The sequence below is a fragment of the Ascaphus truei genome, chromosome 4 (assembly GCF_040206685.1).
Source record: "Ascaphus truei isolate aAscTru1 chromosome 4, aAscTru1.hap1, whole genome shotgun sequence".
NCBI classification, from domain to species: Eukaryota; Metazoa; Chordata; class Amphibia; order Anura; family Ascaphidae; genus Ascaphus; species Ascaphus truei.
The window spans coordinates 78,743,765-78,755,867 of NC_134486.1; the positions used below are offsets into that span (position 1 = coordinate 78,743,765).

The window sequence follows — 12,103 nt, forward strand, 5'->3', positions numbered from 1 at the left end:
TATTTCCATTTTATATCAATATAGTTATATATATATATATATATATATATATTTTTTTTTTTACAGGTGAATTTTTAAAATGCATTCAGTGTAATATAACCTTGTCCTTGTGCTGTCTTTTTGCTTTCACTACTTTGCAAGGTGCTAATAAAAAATATGCTTTGTATAACTGAATAATATATTACAACAGTTGTATGTAATTCCGATTAATTTAGAGGCATTTGTAAAATAGTAATATCCAGTGAAAACAGGTGTGATAGCACAGATGACGTGCTATTCCATGGGACTTTTCATGTGAAAGCCTGTAATCTGCTCTCTCACACTTTACAGAATAAGGGCCAGTATATTTTGCAATTCATCTATAATAACTGTTATTAATAACAAATCATTATCAGTAATGTTTGGAATGGCTAATAAAGGCTTAATATTTTCACGTATGTTTATTATGCTTTATTGTTTTTTATTTATAATGTGTTTATACTGTATGTTAACCACTGTCGGGCCGACGATATTTGCTTGCAATGCATTGGTAGCCCCTTTCTGTCAGGATATTGTAAGAAATTCCATTACTGTACATAGCCGTATGCTAGAAAAGTGTGATATCTCAAACAATTGCACTATTCCATCACACTTATTAATACTGATTTCTGAGTAATTTTGTGTTTGCAAATGAGATTAATATTGCTACTTGTATATGAATAAATATCTCTTAGTGATATGGATGTACAGTATTCTTGAAAATACTGCTCAACCCCCTTATAACGCTGTACTTGGGGTCCAAAGAATCACATCACGTTATAAGCGGATCGCGTTAGAAATAATGTACAATTGTATGCATTGTACAATAAAGTATTTAAGATACCAATAATCGTGTTGTATGTATTCATAAATACGAAAATTGGGAGCCACGCTTGCATCGCGCTATAAGCGGATTTGTGTTGTAACGGATCGCGTTATAACGGGGTTGAGCTGTATTGCCTTGATCCTATTTATTAACAATGTCGAATTTTAACACAGCCTTAGCCCAATGAAGCCTACTATATTGGTATCTCTATCTTTACTACATTGCCAATTTTACTCATTTTTCATAAGGTAGTGAAAGTCCAAAATTCATAATTTTTGCAAACTTGTGTAAAATGTTAGCCTAGCTCTAGTCTTTAGTCTAATACTAAATAAGAGATGTTATTTGTGACGGAACAATGAAGGTTAAGTCAGCCTCATGAATATTTTCTGGGTATTTCCTAATGTTTATCAACATTTCGGTCCTCAACAGGGAACTTTTTCAAAACAAATTAAAGCAGTGCAGTGATATGTGTGTGTGCGTGTGTGCGTTCGTGCGTGCGTGCGTGTGTGTGCGTGCGTGTGCGTGCGTGTGCGTGCGTGTGAAGAAGATCCTCTCCTAACGGAAAATGTTGTATTGTGTGTGCTACAGTATATATTCATAATACAGTTTTTTTGCACCTTACCACTGAGTGCTGTTTCTTGATTTCTTTTTTGGGGATCATCTTGTTCTACTTATTCTTATGGAACATGCCATACCATATAATGAATTACTGGAGTGCCAGCTGCCGTTTATTTATATATATATATATACAGTATATATATATATATACAATATATATATATATATATATATATATATATATAAATATATATATATATATATATATATATATATATATATATATATATATATATATATATATATATATACATACATGTAGTGGTATCAGTACCGTGTTAGCCGAGCTTCAATAATCAAAAAATAAATAGATGATACCGTTCTGTGGCTAACTAAATGCTTTTATTTGTGCGAGCTTTCGAGATACACTGATCTCTTCTTCCGGCGATGTTACAATGAATGAAGCAAGCAAAAGCTATACTATAAACAGTGTCTATTGGAATGTTATCTGTGCTGGTCCTTCCCCCGGTGTGGATGTGTTTTATGGCTGGAGGTGTCAAAAGGTTACTGAAAGCAAGTAACTGTGGGCTCTCCATTCATTTTTATTCACACTGATACACATACACACTCTTTCATCACTTGCTTTCAGTAACCTTTTGACACCTCCAGCCATAAAACACATCCACACCGGGGGAAGGACCAGCACAGATAACATTCCAATAGACACTGTTTATAGTATAGCTTTTGCTTGCTTCATTCATTGTAACATCGCCGGAAGAAGAGATCAGTGTATCTCGAAAGCTCGCACAAATAAAAGCATTTAGTTAGCCACAGAACGGTATCATCTATTTATTTTTTGATTATATATATATATATATATATATATATATATATATATATATACAATATATATATATATATATACACATGTAGAGGTATCAGTACCGTGTTAGCCGAGCTTCAATAATCAAAAATAAATAGACGATACGTTCTGTGGCTAACTAAATGCTTTTATTTGTGCGAGCTTTCGAGATACACTGATCTCTTCTTCCGGCGATGTTACAATGAATAAAGCAAGCAAGGGGTTTACTTAAAAACAGTGTCTCTTGGAATGTTATCTGTGCTTGTCCCTGCCCCGTGTGTAGTTGTGATTTATGGCTAAGGGTGTTAAATGGTTCCTGAATGTGTGTGTGTGTGTGTGTGTGTGTGTGTGTGTGTGTGTGTGTGTGTGTGTGTGTGTGTGTGTGTGTGTGTGTGTGTGTGTGTGTGTGTGTGTGTGTGTGTGTGTGTGTGTGTGTGTGTGTGTGCAGGACATGAAATAAATTAAAACACAAAATAGTGCAATATTGTTTTTTTCAGAGAAATAAAATTCATTCGGTAGACTCTGCAGATTTTACACTCGTGTTTACCGTGATATTCAGGCTGTGTGGTTATTAGAAGTGACCAACTTTAGTTACATCCAGACAGGTACTCCAAATCAACACAGGTGACCAACTTTGATTGCATCCGGACAGGTACCCCAGATCAACACAGGCAATATTCCAAAGGGAGGGAGGGGAAATCCACATATACAAGGAGACAAGCAAAAATAGTGTAATATTGCTTTATTATTAAAAAAAACACAAAGTATTGCACTTACATAAGTGTCTTTGTGGTGAGCATTCAGACCACCTTGGGTCAGTTGGACAGACAGCACTCCAAACAGCTGCAGCTTCTGCTTCACGCCCGATACAGCATCCACTGGGCTAAATGATGCAGTCTCCGATATGAATGCCTCCAACAAAGTGTCCTTTAGTAGTGCATAACTTCACCCTACGCACGTTTCAACTTTACAGTCTTCCTCAGGGGCGAAATAGAGATTAGGTGGTCCCTATTGGTGTATAGGGATGGAATAACATGGAGTATTTGTATGTGTAAGAGACAGATGTGTGTGCATACATATAGTACAGTATGTATAGACATGGTAAATAGACGATACCGTTCTGTGGCTAACTAAATGCTTTTATTTGTGTATTTCGAGATACACTGATCTCTTCTTCCGTCTATATATACACACACACACACCAAAGATGCTACAGTAATGGAAACAAAATTAAAGTTTGGCGCCAATTGTGTTGCTAGGCAACTGTTACTTTATGTAAATAAATAATAAGATTGTTACAAATATAGTATACATACAAATGTATGTCAACAATATTTATGTTTTATATTGGAATATAGGACAATTTCAAAGTGCAGGGAAACAGTTTCAGGCGAGGAGAATCCTGCTTGTGCAGACAAACAATTTCTTCAAAGTGCAGGGCTCCTCTAAGACTGAGATACACAGTAGAACTCTATTCACAAGTTCATAATGATGTTCTCCATTTAATGTGACAGCCAAGAACAGTGGAAAGACAACGTTTCAGGTCCCATGTGGATCTTTCATCAGGCCAAATTAATGATAAAAGGTCCATATGAGACCTGAAACGTTGTCTTAACACTGTTCTTGGCTGTCACATTAAATGGAGAATTGCATTATAAACTTGTGAGTAGAGCTCTACTTTGTATCTCTCTTAGAGGAGACCTGCACTTTGAAGAAATACTTATATATATATTGGAATATGAATACATGTAGCATATTCTTACATATACAAAGATGTACTGTATACTTAAATCTAAATAAATTCACTGAAGTACAGTATTGCTTAAACCATATATGGCTGGGGAATAAATCCACGAAGAATATATTGAATTAATTTACACTTTGAACTTCGATATTCACTTTAAGGGGCCTATGCAGTAAGCGTTCATAAGCACTTATCGCCCAAAATGCCTACTGCTATTCAGTAAGTGGTGATAAGTGGGTGATAAAAGACTGAATCGCTCCAAAAAAATTGCTCATAAAAAAAATCACTGAGGCAGTGGTGATAAGCCACTTATCACCGCTTTTCAGCATGTTCATAAACTCGCACAATTCTAGTAGCAGTGATTAGGCTATGAACGCCTATCACCGCTCTAGAATAGTGATTTTATCACAAAATCCTCACGCCAGAAAAAGTTGGCGTAAAGGTGTTGGAAAACTGCAGAGATGGGACTTTAAAAAAAAAATGCATTTTTCCTGCATAGGATTGATGCTGGAATCTCTGGAGCTGATATCCATTAATATTAGCACCAGAGACCCCTGGCATGAATCCTATGCAATAAAAATGCATTTACAGTAAACTTCATTACCATAGCGGTTAGCCTCAGGGACCCCCTACTTCCCGAGATACAGGCCCCGTTATGAGGTGCCGGTATCTCCTATGCATTTAAACGTAGCGTCACGTGACCATGGGAATAAAATGCATAGGAGATACCAGCACCCCATAACGGGGCCTTTATCTCAGGAAGTAGGGGGTCCCTGAGGCTAAAACCAATGCGATTAAGCTCAGGAGACCCCCTGCTCATCTAAACTATTAACAAAATTAAAATTTATACGCATACATTTCTGGCGATATTTGAACAGGGAGAGACGGCTCTCTCAGAGCAGCTCTCTCTGCAGCAGATACAACTCGCCAGGTTAGGCCTTTTCAGAGGGTCGTTCATCAGATCACCGGCTAATCGCCCGTTTTGTGAATTTTGCTATTACAGGTAATGAAGGCTTTCTTAATACAGTGATAGCAACGCTCATAAAAACGGTGATTTAAATGGCCCAGTGATTTTTTAATGAACATTTAGTGCATAGGCCCCTAAGTCTCTATTGACAGACATCTCTATTTTGTATTTTATAAAGGGAATGTTTTAATGGATGGATGACTCAACATAGCAATATAAACCTTAAGGATCTATCCCAGTGATAGCATGTATAAATGCTTTATTTTCAACAAATTATCTCATGTAGCAATCTCTGAAAACAAATACACAGAATAATCATGGGAAAAAACAAATGTATCTTCTATAGAACATGTAGCTAACTCTACATATAAATGCCAACTCTGTGCCCCAGTCTAACCACCTCCGCTGATCCTGTCAGTATTGTTAAATATGCGGGACAGAAATGGAGAGCGGAAGAGACAGCATAAAGCCACATACAGGGTAATAAAAGTCAGCAGAATTATAAAGTACAAAAAAAGAAGAAAGAAAAATAAACAGTTCGGTTTATCTTGAAAGATAACCCAGTGCCATAGTTTCACCCGTTCACTGATACTGTCAATCATGTAAAAAGATGCAAGACAGTATAGAGACACATAGAGGTAAAGGGCATGCCCTACTCATATAACCCCAACTGTCTGTGTCATGCTGTATGCTAAGAGCGTGTCTATGGAATAGCAGTGGGGCTATGTAAGGACAGAATGTAAGCATTAAAATTGAGAAAAAAAACCCTAGTGTCACATCCTCAACTGCCTTAAAAGTGTATACATTACATTATGTAGCTGCAGGACATAAAATGAGAGAGGGAAAGACAACTTGTTGGCTCATGTAACAGTGTTGTTTTTCACACTATTATAAAAATATTGTGAAGGAAAAAAGTACTAATGCACAAAAACCTTATTTCCTAATCTGACCAAAATCAATCCTCAACACACAGGTAAAGAAAAAAGGGGAAAATTGTGAAAGGTAGGGAAATGCTTGCTTATACCTTGGGCAGCAAATAGGTGCAGTGCTGCAATGCTTCCAATACATTTCAATTGGAAGCATATTGTTTTGTGAATACTACAGTATTTCAGTGCATAGATGCTTAAGTAAAGTAATATCTAGATAGGAAAACATATTCCTATTTTGTATAGGAATGAAAAATAAACAAAAACAGGAAATACTTTTTTTGTAAGATGAGGTTGAGGACTGAAACATTGATCCACCCTAACCAACACCCAGAAAACACCCGCAAGAGTACTGGGTTTTTCTTCATTCTACTGTACAGTACCTGGATATATTTCAGAATGCACAAGTACCCATGGCAGGGTTACAACGTAACTGTGGGTGATCATTCCTTCCACATTATTTGTAAAGGAATGACTCAATAGACATAAACATATAAATATAGAGTTAAAATACAAATATAAAAATATAAATCGTTCTAAATAATCTTTCTAGTTAATCTTACTTGGCTCTATTGAATAAAGTATGATCATTATTATTATTAATGAGTATTCACTGCCACAGCTTTAACAACAGGTTTTTAATGAAGCAGATGCATTTACTCCTAGATAATTATCTAATTGAATTGAATTGAGCTTTTCCTCTTGTTACAGCCACGGGACACGTTGTGCAGGAGAAGTATCTGCTGCTGCAAACAATAATATATGTGGAGTAGGAGTGGCTTACAACTCGAAGGTTGCAGGTACTGTCCATACACCAGCTTAATTATGTGCATGTCTCCTATTTAGAGCTTTGTAATATTTTTGCCAAATTTCAGCAATCACCAATCTTTTAGCCGAGGATCAGTCTCAAAAAGGCAGATTCATTTTCTTTTTGTATCACAAAAGATTATCCGGATGGATTCTTACAAATTGCATGCTATTTTACTGGAGTCTCAAGTTATACATATATCCCCTCCAAATAACATAGGGAGAGATACCTCTGCTCAAAAAGGAGCACACCTACGGTACCTGGGAGATATGCTATGTATATTTGAATGACATCGCACACGTCCTAAGTGGATTTCCATAATAACTATATTGAGTTGACAAGTCTAAGGCACAAGCAGAGGTTGTGGGTTCTAACCCGGTTGGGCCTGACACCAGTACCCCAATCCTCACCAGGTACAGTACCTTAGACTTGTCAACTCAATATACTGTATAGTAGTTCTTATGGAAATTATTGTAGGAATGAGTCATTTAAAAATACTTGGCATATCTCATTAGCATATCTCTCAGGTGTGTTGCTTTTTGAGCTCTGACATCTCCCCCTACGTATGTTATTTGGAGGGAGGTTTGAGGGGATATATATAGAACTTGAGACTCTAGCTAATTAGTCATGTCTCTCTCTGTCTGTCGCGCTGTCTGTCTCTCTGTCATTTATTCTTCATGGAACACAATAAATAACTAGAATGTTTTAAACCAAACTATTTATTAGCACAAACAATAATTGTAACCATTCAAGATAACAAAATCATACCTTATTGAAGTCTATAGCTCCACCTAGTGCTCAGTTAGGGATAATTTATTGAAGCCCTAATGTTGAGTACAGTACATATTTTCAAAAATGTTAGAACTGATTTTGACCTTAAAATATATATTCTACGTCATACATTTTGTAAAGAGTTACATAACATCTACAGTGTGACTGCATGATTAAAGATCATTTTAAAGTTAACTACAATGTAACAATCATGTTTGTTTAAAATACTTTTAAATATTTTAAAATAAACAACAAGTTGACAATTAAAAAGTAATTTACTTCCACTACCTTAAACAATTTCTCCCAGTATTATGTTAACATTAAAACCCAAGAGATTAGCAAACTCCTCCAACTATTAAATAGTTCTGTATTGTCCCCTTATTGACTAATATTCTTATTAAAAAAAATAATCTAGAACTGTATTTGGAGTGGAATATTCTGCAGATAACGTAGTGAAAATAGTAAAACAATCTGAATTTAATAACATTTTCACATCTACAGTAGCACCAACAGCATTAATGCAGAAACCTACAATGTTAAAGAAATGCTTATGTAAGTATATAATGGTGGAAAAAACTGGGGCGCTTCCCAAACAAATGTTAGGCAATACTATAATAGAAACGCAAGAATGCCGTGAAGCAAATAGAAGATATAGTAAATAATGTTCAATACTGGCCCGGAATAATTTGTTGCAGCTCTACCCGGTAGAGAATCTCCCTGGATCCTTGTGGTAAGTGGTATAGCAGATGTGGGGAGCGCAAATCATACAAAAGAGAAATACACAGAACAAATGTCAATAGCAATACTGTATAATGTGAGTTGACATCAAATGAAATTCAGACATGCAACTGAATGCACGGACGGTGGGGAAAGGAATGCAAGCAAAAACTAAAACATAGACTTACACGGCCCTGTGTAAGTCTGTGAGAAACAACGTATCTTTAGAATCCTCTCCAGCTATCAAATACGTAGGGAGGTACGAGCGTAGTGAGTATAGGGAAAACTGCCAAATATAATATGAACTATAATCTGACTCACACGGCCATGTGTGTGTCACTGCATCTAAAGGTGTCTTTAAATCCTCTCCACGGACCGAGTACAGTACCCCAGTGATGGTGCAGGCATAGTGACGGTGGTGGAAATGGTAAAAGCACAACTGGAGAATTAAATATATTATGACTCACACGGCCATGTGTGAGTCACTGCCTCCAGCGGTTTCTTTTGATCCTGTGTCTGCTGCGTCTGTCTCCTCGCAAGGTGTATTGACACTCGTCGAAAGTACAATCACCCCACAGACATCCAGGATAATACGTATTAGATCACAAAAAAATTATTAATACAGCACATAAAAACAGCTAAAAACTAATCACATTGCGAACAATCTTGTGGCTTCTCCGCTTCCTGTGGCTCCTGTCAGGCCTGACTAAGCACTTACCTTGTGCGAAACGCGTAGCCTGCTGAACATGGAGCATTTTGGACCTAGAAGGACTCCGTAATCACTGGCAAACTGCAGCTTTCTTCCTGACTCCGGACGCGGCAATCAGCGGAACTGACAGGAGCCACGAGAAGCGGAGAAGCCACAAGATTGTTCGCAATGTGAGTGGCTTTTAAGCTGTTTTTATGTGCTATATTAATAAAGTTCTTGTGATCTAAAACGTATTATCCTGGATGTCTGTGGGGTGATTGTACTTTCGACGAGTGTCAATACACCTTGCGAGGAGACAGACGGAGCAGACACAGGATCAAAAGAAACCGCTGGAGGCAGTGACTCACACATGGCCGTGTGAGTCATAATATATTTGATTCTCCAGTTGTGCTTTTACCATTGTGTCCAGTTGTGTCCAGTTGTGTCCAGTTGTGTCCAGTTGTGCTTTTACCATTTCCACCATCACTGGGGTACTGCACTCGGTCCGTGGAGAGGATTTAAAGACACCTTTAGATGCAGTGACTCACACATGGCCGTGTGAGTCAGATTATATTTCATATTATATTTGGCAGTTTTCCCTATATTCACCACACTCGTACATCACTACGTATTTGGTAGCTGGAGAGGATTCTAAAGATACGTTGTATCTCACAGACTTACACAGGGCCGTGTAAGTCTATGTTTTAGTTTTTGCTTGCATTCCTTTCCCCACCGTCCGTGCATGCAGTTGCATGTCTGAATTTCATTTGATGTCAACTCACATTATACAGTATTGCTATTGACATTTGTTCTGTATATTTCTCTTTTGTATGGTATGTATATAATGCACTATTTTTCAATGGTTGTCAGTGGTTCTCTGACTTTTTACAAAACAAAAAAGAAAAAGGAATTCCTTTGCCTTTTGGACTTCATTGTTATCCTATATTTTTAAGGAAGGGCTCTCCGGCCCCCATCATAAGCCCCATTTTTAAGAATTGTGTTTTATTTTATAGAATATATTATTTGTGTTGTTGTTACAATTAAACAGCTGCCCCTCTCTGACTCTTTATTTTTGTAACTCTATAGTATATCTTCCTTTTTCTTTGTCGCTGAATAACTACTATCCTCCATCATCCATCCATCCATCTATCTATCTATCTATCTATCTATCTATCTATCTATCTATCTATCTATCTATCTTTATTGGAACAGCCCATAAATATACCATTATTGTTATTATAGGGTTTTAATCTGGGTTGTGAAAGAGTTGGGAGGCTAAATTGAAAATGTATGAGTATTTATTATGCAAATTATAATGAGCAGTGCTAGAATCTGCAATACACATTAACACTTATATTTGTTGTAAAATGCATAGGAATTCGCATGTTGGACCAACCGTTTATGACAGATATAATTGAAGCTTCATCCATCAGTCACATGCCACAAGTTATAGATATATATAGTGCTAGCTGGGGGCCCACTGATGATGGCAAAACAGTGGATGGACCAAGAGAACTGACCTTACAGGCCATGGCAGACGGTGTCAACAAGGTAATTTTTTTTACCAGTACTGGAATTTGTATTGATAACATATTCCTGTAATTTAGGAATACATTGTATAATCCATGTCAGGGTGGTATGACCATATTCTTTCAGCCATAGAAATAACTGTAACAGCATAATACACAATTCCAGGTCTTTCCTAAACCAATAATAGTTGGATAAATATGACAATACTACGTGATTCATATAAAATGTGCAAACAATACATATGCAGATACAGTATAAAAGTGACATAAAATGTCTACAGTAGAGGCAACGCTTATTCTAACATTTGCTTTAAACTAGCCGGGTTACATTCTGGGTATGTGCTGGGTATGTGCTGGGTATGTTCTGGGCTAGTTTGAGGCACGTTTAAGGCATTTCTGCATTGACTAACGACCCATAGGATTAACACAGCAGGGATCCCTGGCAGTCCAATTCAGTTTGAATGGGACTGCCAGGGACCCCCCGCTGTTAATCTGATAGGCCATTAATCAATGCAGAAATGCTGGGGCTAGTTTAAGGAAAGTTTAAGGCTTGTATTCAGAATGTACCTGGGTGTACCTGGGTTTTTTGGGGAATTGCCACTGGTTTTTGTTAGAATAAGAGTTGCCTCTACTGTATTACTTTCTATCAATAGATACTGTAGAAACGATATGTTTTGCAGCCGAGAACACTCACGGATTGTCCAAATCCTTCAAACTGATGATACAAAAATAGTTATCTATGGTGCTGGTCTTCATGTGATTGCGTTTGTAGTGCAATATGAAATAAAGAATAAAGAAAGAACAGTGTATAATGCAAAGTGATTGCAAGATAACAGTGAAGGTAAATACTGAATTACATACACGAGGACACTCACACTGATGTAGGCAGTGCAGTCCAGTTGATACTCATGCACTATAGCAGGGGTTAAGCAGAATATTCTTAAACCCAGGAGAGATCAAAGATGGATATGGCCCATCATGCAGAGAAGAAAAAAGGTGTTCATAGCAATAACACGCTATCAAAAATGTAATAAAACATTAAAACAGACAATTGGAATCGCACTCAAATTGAGATAACCGCAGGTCCCGTACTCAGCAGGGCTGAGTCAGTTGGAGATCTGACATGGAGGTGCTGGCATCTCCCGTGCTCCTCGGGGTGTATCAGGCTGTGAGCAGGATCTGTTCCAGATCTTTCAGCTTCCCAGGGGCTGGTAGCAGAGGCAGCAGAAGATTTGGTAAAAAAAACTTTTTCCATATAAAGAAAGCAGCAGAGACATGCTACAGTCTGTCAGGTTATCTCAGACTCCCATCCTGGGAGAAGTTAAAGAGATTGCAAAGAAAATGGAAACAACCTTACATGCACTAACAATTTAGGAAACAGACAATATAATTGAACAACATAAAAGAATTGAAAAATATGTGGTGAGAAACACCCCAAGTTTTCAACTCTACTGTAGAGATGGACACTTGGCCTGGTATTCTGGTTCTGGTTAGGTTTCTACGTATATAATTTGTAGGTTTGCATTTATACATTTTTATGTGACTTATATATGGTATTGCAATAGAAGGTTCTGGTAGATTCTGATTTCACACACCGGGTTTTGCCATATTACATTATGACATTTTTTTTAGCACAAAGGTTCAGACAAAAAGATGTTCCTTATAAAAGTACATAGATCTTCAAATCTA

At 37.1% G+C, this 12,103-nt stretch overlaps 1 protein-coding gene across 4 annotated transcripts in view; it reads left to right on the forward strand.

The window, feature by feature from the left end:
- Positions 1 to 12,103, forward strand: part of PCSK2 (proprotein convertase subtilisin/kexin type 2) — a 196,957-nt gene that overhangs the window by 155,012 nt on the left and 29,842 nt on the right. For all 4 annotated transcript variants that reach the window (XM_075596079.1, XM_075596080.1, XM_075596077.1 and 1 more), the window contains 2 exons: positions 6,613 to 6,701; positions 10,261 to 10,436. In XM_075596079.1, coding sequence (XP_075452194.1) covers positions 6,613 to 6,701; positions 10,261 to 10,436 — 265 coding nt within the window. The remainder of the gene's footprint in view (positions 1 to 6,612; positions 6,702 to 10,260; positions 10,437 to 12,103) is intronic.